General features: G+C 52.3%; 5 protein-coding genes across 5 annotated transcripts; 4 read left to right on the forward strand and 1 right to left on the reverse strand.

Moving 5' to 3' along the window:
- Positions 1–1,140: 1,140 nt before the first annotated feature.
- GCG54_00010411 (Antigenic thaumatin-like protein) lies at positions 1,141–1,602 on the forward strand (the record flags this gene model as incomplete). Its single annotated transcript, XM_045410336.1, has 1 exon — positions 1,141–1,602. The coding sequence occupies one exon, from the start codon at positions 1,141–1,143 to the stop codon at positions 1,600–1,602; it is 462 nt and encodes a 153-aa protein (XP_045270234.1).
- Positions 1,603–4,902: 3,300 nt separating this feature from the next.
- Positions 4,903–5,737, forward strand: GCG54_00010412 (Heterokaryon incompatibility protein 6; the record flags this gene model as incomplete). Its single annotated transcript, XM_045410337.1, has 2 exons — positions 4,903–5,585; positions 5,656–5,737. 2 exons carry the CDS (start codon positions 4,903–4,905, stop codon positions 5,735–5,737), a joined length of 765 nt encoding a protein of 254 aa, XP_045270235.1.
- Positions 5,738–12,615: 6,878 nt separating this feature from the next.
- GCG54_00010413 (Calcium-transporting ATPase 2) lies at positions 12,616–16,164 on the forward strand (the record flags this gene model as incomplete). Its single annotated transcript, XM_045410338.1, has 2 exons — positions 12,616–15,243; positions 15,295–16,164. 2 exons carry the CDS (start codon positions 12,616–12,618, stop codon positions 16,162–16,164), a joined length of 3,498 nt encoding a protein of 1,165 aa, XP_045270236.1.
- Positions 16,165–16,644: 480 nt separating this feature from the next.
- On the reverse strand, positions 16,645–17,222 carry GCG54_00010414 (uncharacterized protein; the record flags this gene model as incomplete). The annotated part of the gene is made up of 2 exons (XM_045410339.1): positions 16,645–16,783; positions 16,840–17,222. 2 exons carry the CDS (start codon positions 17,220–17,222, stop codon positions 16,645–16,647), a joined length of 522 nt encoding a protein of 173 aa, XP_045270237.1.
- Positions 17,223–17,949: 727 nt separating this feature from the next.
- GCG54_00010415 (uncharacterized protein) lies at positions 17,950–18,676 on the forward strand (the record flags this gene model as incomplete). The annotated part of the gene is made up of 3 exons (XM_045410340.1): positions 17,950–18,125; positions 18,182–18,454; positions 18,517–18,676. Coding segments are annotated over 3 exons (609 nt in total), but the record flags the coding sequence as incomplete, so codon positions are not given.
- Between the last annotated feature and the right edge of the window lie 88 nt (positions 18,677–18,764).

Below are 18,764 nucleotides of genomic sequence, written 5' to 3' on the forward strand. Positions count from 1 at the left end.
GTTTGCTTGTGTTGGAAAAGGATTCGAAAAGGGTTTTGGGAATGCTGGCGCAATCGGCGCAACTGGGACGGCGGAACGTGAATATACCCGACAAGAACTTGATCTTTCTACCTTCTAATACCAATTCTGTTTGTACCTCAATCCACCACCGCAACGTTACCTGGAGTGGTACGATGCTTGGCGTCCACGCTAAGCTCCTGAACGAACCCCGCCCAGCTCACCAGTTCTCGTCGATATGTGTTGGGGGCCATATCTCGTCCCTTGCCCAACAGCAAGAAACTCAGCTGAAGCAAGGGCTAAACCGTCCCATGCATGTCTGACTTTCAACGTCAAGTGTCTCTGATATTGTCAATTGCCGTGTTCAGCTGAAAGCTGGAAGATGCTATTTTGAACACGACAAAGGAAGTGTTGCCCATCCCGCCCGGCGCTAGCTTCGCCCGCCCCTCCCCTCTCGCAGTCGTCGGGTACGAATAAGCATGATGAGGCACAGCTTGCAGATGCCTCCGAGAGCCGCGCCGGAGATGCGGGGAAAGGCGCGGCAGATCTGACCCATCTTGTCAGCCCACCGGGGAGAGAGGAGGGGAAAATCAAGCGCGCCCACAAACGGCAACGCCAATGCTGAGCGGCTCCGCAGCCGACGTTGCATGCAGGCGCAGAATCTCGTATTCCGCTCGTCACGCGGTTATGATGATTTTGGTGATGGCGATCCCACACCGTCATTTTTCATCTACTAAGCCTCGTGTTCGTCCTGAGTGTCGTGACATCGTGGGTGGTTTGCTGGGGTGGGTTTGTCTTGGTTCGGCGATTTTGAGAGGGTGATCGCCTGGATCGCTGGAGACGGGTGGTGTTGTCGGTGTGCTTTGGAGTGAGCTTTTTGTGGCCTGTCAACCTGTTTGGGAAATGTCATGACGGTACCGATCGACCGCTCGTATTTTGTCTTGGGTCTGGGGCTGTAGGGCATATCGCCCGAGGAAGCCGACGATGTCCTGAAGTCGCTTCCGTCGTCATTGCTGCTATTCTCCAGGTATATAAGTCCAAGGAACGTTCGATACTTCAACTCCCGTTCTGCTCATCATCAACACAACCTCAATCATCACACCCTCAACCTCTCAAAACAACCAACGCACACAACCCACCAAAATGCAGCTCCCATCCCTCCTCCTCCCCCTGACCCTCGCCCTCGGCGCCAACGCCCTCGGCCGCGCCGTCGTCGTCAACCGCTGCCCGACCGAAGTCACCCTCTGGTCCGTCGGCGGCTCCGTCTCCGCCGCCAACACGCTCTCCCCCAACGGCGGCTCCTACGGCGAGACCTTCGTGCGGGACGCGACCACCGGCGGCAAATCCCTGAAAGTCACGAACGCGAGGGACGGGCTGTACACCGGCGCCGCGCAGCTGAACTTCGCGTACAACCTGGATGGAAGTCAAGTGTGGTATGATCTGAGCACGGTGTTCGGGGACGCGTTTGCGGGCAAGAAGATCACGGTCAAGGGGAAGGCTGGGTGTGGCGAGATTGTGTGGGCGGCGGGGACGAATCCGGGGGGCAGCCAGGTGAAGGTTTGTGGGAGCGATGGGGATGTGACGTTGACGCTTTGTGCGGCGTAGGATGGTGATGGAAGACGTGGAAGGATGGGGTTAGGATGGGGATGAAGGGTGAGAAGGATTCAGGGAATAGTAATGCATAATGTTTGAATGCTCCGCGAGATGTCTCTTCTAGCCTGAAGCTGTGAAATGAATGCCGTGCGCCGGAGCCCAGATGTCCGAAAGGGGCAGGAGCCGGACGGAGATAGGGCCGTGGGTGTGGGGGCCGGTGCCGGCGCCGGCGCCAATCCCGTCGTGGAGACGAGAACGTGTGGATAGGCAGGAGTATTCAGATCTTCCCCGCCGACGTTGATGGATGGTGAGCGTTTTGTGGTATAAATAACACCAAGGTCCAATTAACGTGGACTCGTCAAGCAAAAATGTCTTGGTGAATAACCCGTTTTGACGCAAGATGGAGTACTCTACCTTGGGATTCACAGCCAGCTCCAGCGTAGAGGTGATTCTGTTGCAAGTTGAGGTGATGAGGGCGTGTCTTCGGAATTTTTTCGACGTGTTGCTTTGGAATAATTGAGAGATGATGGATGAATATGGCGCCAAACGAAATGGCAACTACAGCAAGTTGATCATTCGGCAGGAAACGTAATTGTGTGTGCAACACCAACCCAGCCGTTCAGGCTAAGAAAGCAAACGACAAGGATTAGATGATGAATGTATATGACATGGGTCGACTGACATTTATACTACAAGGCCTTGCCGAAACTGATGCGTACCGAGTGCAGAGGGCCAAGGTAGCAGTTCCTTGTACCGAAGGGCTTTCAGTATTGTTTTCTAGATGAGCCAGATCTATAAATTGGTGATGATTGGGCTATATACTACTCTCGTGGACCCGAATGCGTCCTTCGCTCGGTTGCTGTTCCCTAGGAGATGGAGTAGACACGCTCCACCACTGTAGCAGTTTGGAAGACAATGTTCGGTATGCTGAGAGAGAATTTGTCACATGAACCTTTTGAATGGAGTCTAATCAAGGTTGTATAGACGGGAAAGGACGATAAAGGATGAAAGTCGGTGTAGAAGTGCTCATCAGCACTATCGTGGCGACGAACGACGCTTAGCAGGATTCCGAGGTGGGCAGACTTGAGAACTTGCCAAGGATGACATTGACAACTCGGATTTATCGCTGGCACAACATGAAGGCAATGGGAGAGGTGAACTCGTATTTATCTGTTCAACATTCACAGCTATTTGAATCGAACGCCGAGAAAGATATAAATAATATGGGAGAATGCATACTTGTTAAGATTCTCCACACGAAATCACGCCTCGAGCGCATGGAGTATTGTTAGCGAATAGCATCAAAGCGAATCCATTTGCTTTGCAACGTGCGCTGACGTCTATAGATGAAAAGTATCTCGAGCTTTGATTTATGAGATATTTTGCATGCCAGATAAACTAAGGACGACACCAATGACGGACAGAGAAATTCGAAGGGAGTCCGTTGATGCTTCCAGCTGCGGCTGGGTTGCTTGACAATGACATTCGTGTTTTCATGGTCCAGCGCCTGTGTTTGGAACCTTAGCTTGAAGACCTGCATCAAAAACAGACTCTGAAGCGCATCGTTGGTTCTGGAAGTCTTCAGAAATATATGCTGATGGTGTCTTTATAGTCGAAACTACCACAGTCGTGTATTAAAGAGATATACGGCTTATGAAGTGCCCTGAATGGAGGTAGTATATTATATAAAGACTCGTCAGCTTTAGTAGAAGTCTTGGAGCAAGTGCAATTGTACCATGAATGCGCTTGATTCAGCAAGGAAGCTGAATCCAAAGTCTTTCCCCGGCATCCCTGCGCAGAATCAGTCAGTTTGTTGACACTCGAAAACCAGATCGAAGTGTCATATGGGTGTTCTTAGGAACGTTCGGTGCGGCGTGATACTCACCGGAAGACCACAGAGCGCAGGCTTATCGATGGTGCTGCGGCCATTGAGTTGCATTGACGCGGAGTGGGAGGAATCTTCTGCTTCACCCTATTTGCAGAAAGGATACACGCTACACAGTTCCTGAAGGATTTGCCTCTCTCTACAGATCTTCGTTAGGGTTGTCAATCTTGCGTCAATTAAAGTTCATGGCTAGGTTGTGGTTAGACTACAGAGGGAATCAAATCATCCTTGCCAGAGGCCGGGTATTTCATGTCAAAGTAGAGAGCCCACGAAGACCAGAAAAGTTCAATAATCGAGAAACGGAACTTTCATGAATGGTTTACGGAACTCAAGTTGGTTCCAAAGTTGTAATGACTTTACAAACGGGGCTAGTATGCAAATCGACATTGAGGATGAGGGCTGTTCATTTAATCTGTTCCTTCAAACCAACTTCTGGCCTAAAGTGTGCGAGAAAGTATCAAGCAAATATTAATATGCGACTTAGCAAGGCACTTTGTAAGCTAGGGAGCTTTGAGGCTGGTACACGGGGGGGAAAGTGGTTAGGACCTCGTCTTTGGTTGCTTCCATATGCAAGGTCTCGAAGCAAAGATATCGAAGGAAACTGCTGAATTGAGATCTAAATAGGTTGACGAACAATAACCCGATGTTCTTTGAAATCGACAATTTGTAACATGAGCAGCCGCTGCATATGCTTCACAGCAACTGAACCGTTTCAACGTAAGGTATGTAACTACATCCCAGAAGAGGCCATCATTTGGTGCCGATGACAAGTCAGAGCACTCATCAAGTGCGCCAAGATGGAGAATGCCTAGTTTCTTAAAAGTGTCTACAGCCTCGTCGTTGGGACGAAAATGAATTATTGCCAGCCATTACCCACCCGCTGCGCCACTCGCCATCCATATTACATGCAGTTGAAGATCGGGTATCCAATGAAACAGACCGAACAGAATGATAACCAATGGCCGTCTGACAAGTGCGCTGATGCGCGCGATCTGCAAAAGTTCAATCCCAACACAGCTTACCACAGCAGGCAGCAGCCGGGTCGCTTTCTCACCCATACCCCGCAGCTTGGCCCGTCGTCCCTCAGTTTTAATACCGACTTCTATGGGTTTCTCACACTTGTCTTGTCAAGCGTACTGACAAATTTGCATTTCTCTTGGACAATGTCACCTTGGAAGTTCGGTGCAATGACAGGCGAAGACGACAGTCAAGATGTTTTCTGCGGAAGCCCGTCATCTGGTGCCTTGTCTGCTGGTCTTCCACTGCGTTCCAAAACATACCAACGACCTTCGCCGCTTAGGCAAATGCTACAAACTTCTAGCAAGCAAGTAGCCTCAACGCCCGAACCTTTCCCTAAGCATGTTCAGCACCGCTCAAAGTCAACGACCGATGTTCCAGATACCTCAGTTGCGATCTCAAGTGGTGAAATGTCTAGCGACACTGTCCACTCAACGAGCCAAAGTTATGAGCGCCTTCGCTCAGGGGAGATCAGATTACTACGCATTTTTCCCTCCGAATTCAACGGAGCATCAATCGATGGGTCTCTTGAAGTGTTTACGCTGGTGGCTGCCCCGGATTATACCGCAATATCTTATGCGTGGGGCGATCGCAGGAGCATCTCGTCCATAAGCATCAACGGAGAGGCCACTCCCATCACAACCAGCTTATTGCATGCCCTGGTGACCCTGAGAAAACGCGATGAACCGATCTGGATCTGGGTGGATGCATTATCAATCAATCAGTGCGATGTCGACGAGCTGAATTCACAAGTTCACATCATGGACACAATCTACAGTCAAGCTCATACCGTGGCGATGTGCCTAGGCCCCGAATGCCGCAACAGCGAACAAGCTTTCAAGGTTATGAAGGCCGTGAGAGAAAGATGGAACCCAGAAAATATTTTCCACTCGATGGTATCAAGAGAGCGAAGCCAAATATTATCTGTTGTTCGCTTGTTTGAGAGAAGTTATTGGAAACGACTTTGGGTCATGCAGGAGATCTTTCACGCCAAACGAGTCACAGTTTATTGTGGTTCAGACTATATGGCTCTGGATGACATCTCTATTGTGTGCGATTACTTCAAGTATTACTCTGGTACCATCGAGAATTGGTTTCCCGGCGGGAAGATGACCCAAACTTCGGAGAATCACTACTCTTATGCGCAAATACTGACAACGCAGGGCCCGAACACTTTGTTTCACTCCTCAACAGGCCTACCACACGATACTCTGGAAATACTACGCGTCTGCAGGAGCAAGCTAACTGCCAGACCTCAAGATAAGATTCTCGGTGTCTTGAGCCTTTTACCCCAAGACATCAGGATGATGTTTCAACCAGACTTCCATCTTACGCCACGGGAGGTCTTCACCGAAATTGTCATCTGCATAATTAGAACGTCAAGAATATTAGACGTCATTTGCGAATCCATCCGTTACCCATTCCACCAAAACTCTTTTAACTTGCCAAGCTGGGTGCCGGACTGGTCTCATTCCCCCGACACGTTGTCACTTGCTGCAACTCATCTTTCACATCGCCGCCCATTTCAGCTATGTTCAACAGGAACAGATCTAGAGCGGTCTGAAAAGCCGCCATTGTTCAGCGGGGACGAGTTGCGGATAAGCGGGATTCAAATCGGTACCATAACAGCAAGAGGTATGGCTGTTGGCACCCTTGAAAGACTGTCCAACTATCTCATGGCTTTCTTGGAGTGGAGGCATCTTCTTAACGAAGATAGACATTACACGCGAAGCCACACAACAGCATTTTGCAGGACTCTGTGCTTAGGCGATATTCCGGAAGATGTCTACCCCACGTTGGATCGGCAGTACGAGTTGATAGGATCTCCAGAAGCTTTTGCTGAAAAAGAGTCTTCGGTTGCTGGGTTGCAGCGAATGGATCAATGGCGACAAGCAACTTTCGATCTCTTTGCTCAATTTCTAGGAGAACGCTTGGGTACGCTGCCACTGGACGAAGAACTGCAGTCGCACCAAAAGAAGGGACGTAAGTTCCAGAGGGGACGGCAGTTTCTCCAGGAATACTTCGGGGACCGTATGATGGGTCGGTGTTTTTGCCTCATCGAAGGCAAAGGCAACAAGGGATACATGGGAATGGGGACAGGGTACATGGGTGTTGATGATCTGGTTGTCATCGCCGACAGGTGCTCGACTCCAATTGTCATTCGACCTACAGACCAAGAGGGAAAGTATGAGTTTATTGGGGATATCTACGTAGATGGGTGCATGGACAGGGATCTTGATCGCTTTCACAGCGGGAAGAGGACATTTGTCCTACGTTGAGATCCTTCGCGCAACCATTCGTGTCGATTAGCATGCAAGGAGCTCGACTCACTTCTTGGCGGCTGTCGCTATCGAAATAATGGGTGTTCGGGCCGTGTGCTGCGACACGTCGTCACCTAACAGAACACGCCCAAGAAAATGCCTAACATAACCAGAACAAGGAATGCTATATCAAAACCCAAATTGGCCTTGACTGAAACATGTCTGTGATGAAAGCTGCGTCTCTTGGTTTGACCGAAGAAATGCCAATGATGGAGGCATACTTTCATCGTTTTCGCCCACTAGACATGGATTACTCTCCTCTCCATACTTTAGTTCTCTCATCTTGACTGACTTCGGAGGATTTACTTTAAAAAAAGTCTCGTCTTGCAATTATATTCCTCAGATGGAGAAACTGAGAATCTTCTTCCCGGGCAGACACCTATTAAGCGTAGACGCACAGATGATACATACGATAAAAGAAACTTTAGATGACTCGGACAAAGATGGCGACGGGCACAGTATTCATAAGGCCATAAGTATCTAAGAGAATTATAGAATGAAAAATTCATGGAAACAGTATGATGTTTATTGGAACTAACAAAAAAATTCAATCATCCGCTCGGTCAGCTCAGGGTGTCCACCTGTACAGCGAGGCTCGAAAGTGAATCGGCTGTATATTTTCACTTGTCACATTTGATTTGTGACGACGATGGGGTTGGTTCACGCGGGGCTGACCAAATTCGCAATATTTCACTGCCGCACAAATACACGACGTGTGTCATTGGCTGGACGAGATCAGCCTCCGTAAGCTGCTGACTATTCAGAAGGACACATGCTGAGTCGGGCTTTTCCCATTTCATCATGGGGATGCAGTGAGCTTCGGCCTAACGTTATCCATATCACCGGCATCCAAGCTGTTAGTGCAGTTTTCTTTTGTATCGGATCACATATTGAAATAGATGGGCAAGTGCATTTTCTCTCCTGTCTTGGCAGTTAAGTACGAAACGAGCAAACTGTGCTTGACACAGTTTGCTATGAAGAGGTGATCACGCGAGTTGGAGGATGAAGAGTGGGTCGTGATGTCTTTCTTGTTTTTGTTCGCAACGTTTCTAAGCAAACGGCTGGGTGGTATCCCTTTGGATCAAACCCTTCAACGCCACTGCAAGCTCCAATATGAGATGGAAACAGTCCAGAGATCGTGAAATACTTCAACGGTATTTTGGGGACCGTATGATGGGCCGCTGCTTTTGTGTCTTAGAGGGCGAAGAAACCTCGAAGCTTATTGGCATGGGCACAGGTTACATGAGTATTGGCGATTTGGTCGTGATAGCTCATGAGTGTTCTACTACCATTGGCTTGCGACCTACAGATGAGGGGAAATACGTGATTGTTGGAGATATCTATGTGGATGGATGCATGGATGGAGAGGCGATCTATGACTTGCGATTCATGAAAGGGTTGAATGTCATTTTGTGTTGAAGTTAGTTCATTTACAGCACTCGATGTCACCTGATTGGGTCTCGAAATGATTCAAGTGTCAAGACAGCAATGCTGAAGTCTCTCCTACCGCTCGCAAAGATCATGCTTTCAAACCTGGCCTAGCCAACCTGGGATTTTCTGAGCTAGGTAGCTCAAAAATCTGCTTGAGACGAATTGGAAAGACTTCCACTTTGACCTGATGCCCGATGGACATTCAAATGTCGCAAGAAATTTTATTCTCGACCGGTCTTCTGCAATTGCCCCCAACTGCGCCTCACTCTTAGCGCAACCAAGATGCAAGGCTCTCTCTCGGGCAACTAGTATCTCGCACAAACGCGCCAAGCACGCAACAAAAACACCGCGCGAAAAAGACGCAAGTACTTCATTTCAGGCACTTAACGTCATTATGCAGTGAATTAAGAGGCAGTGCACATTTTGGAGGCGGGCAGTGCTGCAATCAGTGGGTCTTGGCATTCCCGGTACATCTCACGTGTACCGCCGTGAGTGGTGAGAGGATGGACTTTGCAACACCACCGCCCGAGTATTCGCAAATGCCAGAGAGGCCGCCACTCAACAATTTCGTCAACTTGGCGCTTGTTTGGGGCGACGGTCAGCCCCATTCGATATTGCTGTGCTGCCAACGCAAGACTTGCGTGCCAAGACATCATGGGTCATGAAAAGGCTTTGGGACCTCTTTCACATGTTGAGACTTTGAAGCCTAGTAGAGCGGACTAGAGCGCGAAATGACAACTCCAGCCTCATTTTGACGACGACGGAGTGTGGCTGGTGAGGACGTTCGTCGTTGAGCCACCTTGTCATTGCGCAAGAGCGAGGCAGACTGGAATGCGGAGCATCGTATGCAAACCTAAACTATGCCATAAGTCTCCATGAGAGGCGAAATGCCGCTGAAGATACCCAACGCTGCGGTATGGTTACGTTGACGATTTCTTTGATGAGGCAGTGTTGTCAGGCTTCGGTGAGTCGGTGATTACCTTAGTTGCGTGGGGACGCATGTGAAACAGATCGTCTCGTTTTCGCAACGAAAACGACAACGGTTGGCGATCAGGGTGTAAAGCCACTGGTCTTCTTTTGGGAATCTCAGATTTGAACAAGAAATATTGAATGAGGACTAAAACCTGTCACCCCTTGTGCTCCCGGAACAGTCATTATGCATGTCGTCCCAGGTAAGCGCAACCAGTCTTCCAGAACCTCGGGTGGTTCAATACGAGACCCTTACGGTCTATCCGAGTTGAAGAGGATACGACCTGTCGAGAACCTGACCAAGAACCGCAAGCCACCCGTAAACTAGTTTCCACGTGTGTTCGCAACGGTTCTCATATTGAGGCGGAGTAGCTACATGCTCTGTATTTCCACCGATCGGTGTAAATTGACTTCGGTATGAGCCTCTATATTTCGTAAGAACCGTTTTGAAGAGTCAGTGACGACATCGGGACTCATTTTGGGTTCAGTGAAGAGGATCACGGAAATGCCGATAATGCGTATACATAGGCCGCACAACAAAACAAAGTTCGAGGCAACATACTATAATTGCTGCGAATATGGCAAGGCACTTGGTAGGGCACATTGAAACGGTCCGAGATGTCTCAGCACAAGACTGAAAATGATTTTGAAATGGGTCAACGTGATGCATGCCAAGTGGGCGATGACTGCATTGGAATTTCTTGGTCCGTTCAATAGTCAGAGACTAAGAGTCTTCTACAGCAACGGGTTCTTGACCGTCAAGCACCCGAGAGACCTTGAGAACACAGATAGCAGGCTTGAAAACCGAAAGAGATCTATGGCATCCACATCGATTATGATCATGATCCCATGAAAGAGTTCTCTCCATTTTCATAGGTAGGTGGATACAGTCAGTGTTGGTTCAAACCTTCCACAGCTTCAAGGCCAATTGCCTGTTTCGGTTTTCCGGCAGGCAAGCTGTACCGTTTCGTTTCACCATCGACCAATTGCCAACAGGGAAGGAGCGGCAAGAGGAGATGAACGTTGCATCCTCGGACTTGATAAAAGGAAGGAAGCTCTCTCGTCAGACTGTGAAAGTGTCATTGGCCGACCCGACGGGTTCCCGCAACGGAAGGACGGACGTGCCACCCTTGCAGGTACTGCTTACCTAAACAGGTCATTTGTGGAGGCGGCCTCCCTTGGCTGCGTTAAGCGAACCAATGGGAAGATGTGCAGGTGCAGTGTACAGCCACTCTTGGCACTCACTAGCGCACCTCCCCGAGCTTGATTCGACTGTGACATTTGGATCGCGACTGCTCCCTTTCGAGTTTTTTCTTGGCGCGTTGACTTGCGCTTTTTCACCTTCTTTTTCCTCTGCTCCACCATCGCCAATTCTTTCCCTTTCACTTACCGCCATCATCACCAAAGCACGCGGGATACGCCCGGTCATGCTATTCGAACCGAATCGACACAAACGAGCACCTCGGAAACACACAGGCCATTCATTCATCCATGCCACGAACCTCTCTGTCATGGAAACAAACACTCGGATACATGACGCCCACAACGTCTAAACGGTAGACGGGCGTCATCCCGAGGAGGCTCTCTGTCACCCCTCCTGTCTCTTCTTATGCCACCACTTTCCGTCCATACTACCCTCCAACTCTATGGTCGCCGTTGCCGACCGACTCGTCTCCGTGCATCTCCGTACCTTGCTGTCGGATGTGGCACCGGTCGGCCGCTTTCCTCATCGAAGCAGATGTAGTCTCCTCCCGCAGCTTGGTTGCTCTTGTCAGCACGGAAGCCACGGGAAACGCGCGAAATACCAAAGGAACGAGCCTACTCCATCGAAGAGCGCCCTCGACTCCTTGGTCATCTTGGCAAGCGCCAGACGACTGGCGTTGGGGCACAATCTCTGAACCAACGCCGGGCCACCGATCGGGATGGAGAACAGACCTTATCCAACGGCTTCGTTCATACCCGCCGAATGGAACGCCGCCAAAGTCTTGGGGAATGCGAAAGAATGGGGCCGCCACCCCCAGGCGTCGGACGCCATGTCCGGCTACGGTCCTCGGTCTCGTCTACAAGTGTCTGGCCTGACTATCTCTCATCTCACCTATCTTCTCCGGAGAGAACGTGATAAGGACCCGGCACTTGCATCAACACAACCGCCAAGGGGGCCAAACATTTGACATTTGCACTCTCGGCCAAAGTTGCCAATGCGCTGTCAAATCTCCATTCCCCATCGAAATTTACCCCTTGTTTGTTTCCGACTCGCCATGAGCAATGGCGGTCCTAGGATGGCCCCGACTCGACCTCTTCTTTTCCACTGAACAGAGCTCGCTTCTCGCTGCTCCATATTAAATTCCCTCATCGGGACCTTTTGCACTTTTCCTTTGCACAGCCTCAATGCCCAGACCGCTGGCGGTTACCTCCCTTCTCGCCATGCCCAGCCAATCTCTTGCCAATGATTTCGGCCAAGCCCAGGATGTGAGAATAATTGACCGGCACGTCATTCTATCTCTCCGGATCTCCTCAAATGGCTTTCCCTCCTTCCCCTCTCGATCCCGTGGGAAGACTTTTTCCAACCCACTGCTGCTCCGCCAAGACCGCCAGATGCTGCTGTGATAATCGTGAAGCGCGACTTTTTCTCTCCTGCAACCTATCAGTCCCTCACTTGACCAATCCATTGCTTCCCTGTGGAGTCTCGGTTGACTTCATCTCCTCTTGATCTTGCCAAGAAAGGCAGTCGCTGAGAGCACTGCCACCCTCGATTGTTGGTCTTGGGATTCTAGGCGCCATCGCCAGCATATCTTAGACACTTCTGAAATCTCTTCCCCCTTCGTCAATCATCATCAACTCTGTGATCGAACAAAACCATGGTGGCCGCACAGACTTGAGGGCCAAATACCGTCGTCTGCAACTCCAGACCTTGTTAGTTTCGAAGTGGATTTTTTGCCGCCCAACCCCTCCGCTGCCTAGCACAGCCTTCTCATCTACGCCGTCGGACTCGGAGTAGGCTTACTTCGTGGTGCTCGACACGTCGGTGTCATCTTGACATTTCTGAACTCTCTTGAACGGGGCGAGGGCGCAGCTTGGCTCGCCAAGGCCTACGGGCAGTCTGTCTTTGCAAATTCGCGGTGCTCACCTGGTACGCCTCAGACTCTGCCACTTCTCGTTACCTTGAGTGCACGCAACACCGTCGCCTCCTACACAGCCTTGTTGCACAACGCATCTAAATACCAATCTTTGTGTCACCAAGAGGCCTCTGAGGCAGCCGCTACTCTGTTCTCTTGCCTAATCTGAACCCTCAACTACACCTTCTCACAACCACCTGAACCTCAACTTGGAGACCTTTCATTCATACCCGATCACTCATGAGAACATCTTGCATCAGCTTCAGAATACTCTGCACCGGTGCTAATGGCTTCTCTCGCACCTCCCCAGTTGCGCGTCGACACCCGCCATCCCCGCGGGGACAATGATCACGACGACGCGATAACACCATCACCCATCTCGACACACTCAAATCCGTTTCTCACGCCGGCAGTCAGCTCCGCGACAAGTATGCATTCCAGCACAACAACAGTCGTCCCGGAGGACCCGGATACCGCACTCCGGCCCGACCCCGGCACCGAAGGCGACTTTGTTGTCGACAACAACCCGTTTGCATTTAGCCCTGGGCACCTCAACAAACTTTTGAACCCAAAATCTTTACCTGCATTTTTGGCCCTCGGCGGACTCCGTGGCATCGAAAAGGGCCTTCAAACAGACGTCAAGGCCGGTTTATCGCAGGATGAGGCTGCCGCCCGTAGTAGGGTCAGCTTCCAGGAGGCAACCGGCCACAAGGAGCCATCCTTCGCCACTGCCAGTGCTCAGCCCACCACCACGCACCAAGCTGACGGCAATGGTTTCACCGACCGTATCCGCGTCTACGGCAGGAACGTCCTTCCCCCGAAGAAGGCTACACCGCTGTGGAAGCTGATGTGGAACGCTTATAATGACAAAGTAATTATTTTGCTGACCGTCGCCGCCGCGATTTCATTGGCGCTCGGTCTTTACGAAACATTTGGTGCGGTACACGATCCCAACGAAGGCCAACCGGTCGACTGGATTGAGGGCGTGGCCATCATCGTTGCGATTTTGATCGTGACCCTAGTCGGGTCTCTTAATGATTGGCAAAAGGAGCGCGCCTTTGTCAAGCTTAATGCTAAAAAGGAGGATCGCGAGATCAAGGTTATTCGATCCGGCAAGTCCTATATGATTAACGTTGCAGAGGTCCTCGTCGGCGATGTCATCCACCTAGAACCCGGCGATCTCGTCCCAGTGGACGGCATCTACATCAGCGGCCACGACCTGAAGTGCGACGAGTCCTCGGCTACCGGCGAGTCTGACGCGCTCAAGAAGACTGGCGGCGATGCGGTGTTCAACGCGATGCAGTCTGGCAACGCGCCCAAGGACCTGGACCCCTTCATCATCTCCGGCGCCAAGGTTCTCGAGGGTGTCGGAACCTTCGTCTGCACCTCTGTCGGTACCAACTCGAGCTTCGGAAAGATCATGATGTCGGTTCGTACCGAAACCGAGTCTACGCCTTTGCAGAAGAAGCTCGAGGGCCTTGCTCTGGCTATCGCCAAGCTCGGTAGCACCGCTGCTCTCTTCCTCTTCGTCGTCCTTCTGATCCGCTTCCTGGCCGGTCTGCCAAACGACAGCCGCCCCGGCGCTGAGAAGGCATCGTCGTTTATGGATATCTTGATCGTTGCTATCACGATTATCGTCGTGGCTGTTCCGGAGGGTCTACCCCTGGCTGTCACCCTTGCCTTGGCATTCGCGACCACCCGGCTTCTGAAGGAGAACAACCTGGTGCGTGTCCTGCGGGCTTGCGAGACCATGGGCAATGCGACCACGATCTGCTCCGACAAGACTGGTACCTTGACGACAAATAAGATGACGGTCGTCGCCGGCACTTTTGGCTCTGCCAGCTTCTCAAAGTCCTCTGACGGAGAGAAGGCTAGCTCAGCAGTCGCGTTCGCCCAGTCTCTCCCTACCGCCACCAAGAAGCTCATCGTCCAGTCTGTCGCAATCAACTCCACCGCCTTCGAGGGCGAGGAGGACGGCCAAGCCACCTTCATCGGCTCGAAGACTGAGACCGCCCTGCTTCAGTTTGCGAAAGACCACCTTGGTATGCAGGCTCTGGCTGAGACCCGCGCCAACGAGGAGATCGCCCAGATGATGCCATTCGACTCTAGCAAGAAGTGCATGGGCGCCGTCATCAAGCTGCCCGGTAACGAGGGCTACAGACTGGTTGTCAAGGGTGCTTCTGAGATTCTCTTGGGATACTGTAGCCAGAAGCTCGACGTTTCCGATCTTTCCATCTCGGCTCTAGAGCAAGCCGACCGTCAGTTCCTGGAGGCGACCATCGACTCTTACGCCAAGCAGTCTCTCCGCACCATCGCTCTGATCTACCAGGACTTCCCCCAATGGCCCCCTCACGGCGTCAACGCCACCTCCGAGGGCCATGTTGACCTCGGCGATGTCCTCCACGACCTTGTCTTCGTCGGTGTTGTTGGTATTCAGGATCCTGTCCGCCCTGGTGTTCCCGCGGCCGTGACTAAGGCGAAGCACGCCGGTGTCGTCGTCCGCATGGTCACTGGTGACAATGCCGTTACTGCTAGGGCTATTGCTACTGAGTGTGGCATCTTCACCGAGGGTGGTCTTATTATGGAAGGCCCGGTCTTTCGGACTCTGTCTCCCGAGGCTATGGATGAGGCTCTGCCCCGTCTGCAGGTCCTTGCTCGCTCCTCGCCCGAAGACAAGCGCATCCTGGTCACCCGCCTCAAGGCTCTGGGCGAAACCGTCGCTGTGACTGGCGATGGTACCAACGATGCACCGGCGCTGAAGGCTGCGGACGTGGGCTTCTCGATGGGTATCTCTGGTACTGAGGTTGCTAAGGAGGCCTCGGCTATTGTGCTGATGGACGATAACTTCACTTCCATCGTCACGGCCCTCAAGTGGGGTCGCGCGGTGAACGACGCCGTCCAGAAGTTCCTTCAGGTATGTCGCTTTCCCCTCTCATCACCTTGACTTACTAACATGTCTCTTTAGTTCCAAATCACGGTCAACATCACCGCCGTCCTCCTCGCCTTCATCACAGCCGTCTCCTCCCCGAACATGGAATCCGTCCTCACCGCGGTCCAACTCCTCTGGGTCAACCTCATCATGGACACCTTCGCCGCCCTCGCCCTCGCCACGGACCCTCCCACCGAAAAGATCCTCGACCGCCTCCCGCAGGGCAAGAAGGCGCCCCTCATCACCATCAACATGTGGAAGATGATCATCGGCCAGGCCATCTTCCAGCTCACCGCCACCCTGATCCTGCACTTCGCCGGCAACGCCATCTTCGGCTACGACGCCGCCAACGAGGACCAGCAGCTCGAGCTCGACTCCATGATCTTCAACACCTTCGTGTGGATGCAAATCTTCAACGAGTTCAACAACAGACGCCTCGACAACAGGTTCAACATCTTCGAGGGCGTGCACCGCAACTACTTCTTCATCGTCATCAACTGCATCATGGTCGGCGCCCAGGTCGCGATTATCTACGTCGGCGGCAAGGCCTTCCGCATCACCCCCGGCGGTATCAGCGCCGAGCACTGGGGCGTGTCCGTTGTCATCGCGTTCCTCTCGCTCCCCATGGCCGTCCTCATCCGTCTCTTCCCGGATCCCTGGTTCGAGAAGATTGCCAAGACCGTCGGACGCCCCGTGGTCATTGTCTACCGCGCCCTGGCCAGAGTGTTCTCCCGTATGGGATCCGTCTTCCGTCGCAAGAAGACTGTCGATGCTGAGTCTTCATCCACCGAGGACAACGGCGTCGTCTCCGGCGACGAGTCCAAGGCCATCGCGGCACCTGAGATCATCATCTCCACGCAACCCGAAGACACCCCCAACACCCGCGACGTCGAGAAGGGCCGCTAATCCCGCCTCGGTCTTCCTACTTCTCCACCACTACTCCTGCATGCACCCGTTTTTGCTTTCGGCACGATTCCCCCTTCATGTTACATCTCTTTAGTTACGATACCTATTTTCTTACGTGTGTATACTTTTTTCATTGGTGCGACGACTGAACGACCGGCACTTTTATATATATGGGCGGCGGGCGGTTTCTAAACCAAAAACCAACTATTTTTGTTTTTGGCAGCGGCGTTTCTTACAAGTGCGGTTCGGATACGACTCCAGTGTGGATTCATTTGGGTCACGGCACCTGGACGAAAAACTGTCATTACGGCATTAGAGAGCGACAACATATATCAGCTTGCATTTTCAGGATACGGCTTTCATAGATAGGACACGATATGTGTGTCACGTGCGATACGAATTCATCATGAGCGAAATACAATACTTATGAATCTATTTCTATCAAGCTTCCTTTCATGAATCGTGATCATACGCTACACCTCATGAAGAGCTGCACGGGATATCCGTGGGCGAGTCCGTAGTCGACACAGTGAGGTTATACACACTCAAGCTCTCTGAATGCGGCTCCAACCGCGGCGTCCCCTCCGCATCCTTCAAAATCGTAAAGCTCGCGTTGCCACTATTCCCTCGTCAGCCCTCCCTCTCCATCATCACAGCATGAAGACTCAAACTTACTACGCCTGCGAGCAGTTCCCCCCAACATACGTCGTCTGAATCACAATCTCCGCCACAAACGTCTTGCTCTCCGCCGTCTCGCCGGCCACGCTCGCCCCGCGGATCAGGTGCCACCACGACTTGTCCCCCGCCGGCGGCAGCAGGCTCTGCTTGACGCCCAGCATGGCCGCGTACCCGGAGAAGGTGCGCCCTGCGATGATCAGCTGGCCCGTGGCGGGCCAGAAGTCCGTGAAGGTCGTGGTCGCGGCTTTGTCTTCGGAGGCGAGGTAGTACGCCTCGACGAAGGGGGCGAAGGCGGCGTCGACGTTGGCGGCGGGCTTGTAGGGGGCCATGTCGACGGCGGCAGCGAGGGGGAGGAGGGGGAGGAGGGTTGAGGGCTTCATTGCGGCGGTAGATACTGGAGATCAGGTCCCGGGTTGAAAGAACGATGGATCGAGGTGAGGTTCTCGCAAAAATGACGACATCTTCAACGGGGGTTAAAAAGCGATTTATGAAATGCCATCGTCCGCCTTACGAGGCCAAGCACACCCCTTTCACAGGGCACATCCGTCCCGATCGATCAATCTTGCTCAGAACCGTCCATCGGCGCCCCCGTCTATCCGGACGGCCCGGGGCAGCAAGGAGAAAATAGGGGTCACGGCGACCTCGGCGGTTGACTTCGGGACGATGGGCCCTGTAAACCTTCGTCCCATGTCCGACAAGGGCCACCCCGGCGCGCGTGACAGCAGGTTTGCGAGGATATATCTGGGGCGCGTTCGTGCGGCCCGGCGAACGGAGAGAAAGGTAAGAATGTGGTCTGGGCTGTTGTTTATTTGACTTTTTTAGGTTATGGGGTTGTGGTGTCGCTTTCACCCGAAAAAAGGGGCGGTCGGCGGGTGGATGAGTTTATGGGGGATGTTCGCTCTCGGTAGTCGGCGAGGAGGCGTTGTGCGTGTCCTTTATTAGATGCTGGGTATGTGAGGCTCGGTGTTTAGTTACTCTGAAACTTTACAAGTGCGGCGATTGCGGGTTGATTAGTTGACGTTTCTTCTGAGGTTTTTGGATATAAAGATCCCACCGGCTTCGGTTCTCAACTCAACTTCGCTCCGTAACAATACAGCCTCAACACAGTCGTTGAAAGTTGCAATCTCACCTACGCTCGTTTCCCGATCATATAAATCTCTCAATATGTATCTGAACATTGCTCTTCCCGCCCTCCTTGCCGCGCGCTTCGTCGCGGCGATCGACTTCACCGACTACGACCCGCAGCCCGGCGTCCAGCCCGAGTTCAAGGACTTCCTCAACGCGTGAGCACGACGCAATTCCTCAAACATCCTGAATGCCCTCTAACAAAACGACATAGTCTCGTCACCCCGGCAGAGGACCCCACCGCCACCACAGCCTACACGGACTTCTTCACGGCGGACGGCATGCAGACCACGCTGAGCATCCACTGTGTCGGCGCCGACGCCATCACAAAGTGCAAGCAGCGCTTCCTGCCCACCGACGGCAGCATGTCGCTGACGCACTTCCCCAACACGACCTTCATCGCGGACAACAACGCGACCGCGACGGTGTACGAGGCGCACGGGCGCATCGAGAATAACTTCAAGGCGGGCAACTGCTCGCAGATCTAGTAAGTCCACCCAAGAAGAGAATTGTAAGGGAGACGAGATTTGGCTGACGCTTTTGGTGCAGCTACAAGACGCAGTACACTGTGCTCAAGACTGTCCAGTCTGTTGACGCGGCGCCGAATTTGGCGACGACGCCTGAGCATCAGGTGTACTGGTACCATGACTACTTCGTCAACCCGACGGGCGTGCCGTCGGATATTCCTTGCGATAGCCAGAAAGCGTAGAGTTAGAGAAAATGAGACTGAGAAGGTATATTGCTATGTAGATCATGTTGAATGACCGTTGATGTACGCATTGTGACCATGTCCATCG

Source organism: Colletotrichum gloeosporioides, assembly GCF_011800055.1.
Source record: "Colletotrichum gloeosporioides strain Lc1 chromosome Unknown consensus_8, whole genome shotgun sequence".
Lineage (NCBI taxonomy): Eukaryota > Fungi > Ascomycota > Sordariomycetes > Glomerellales > Glomerellaceae > Colletotrichum > Colletotrichum gloeosporioides.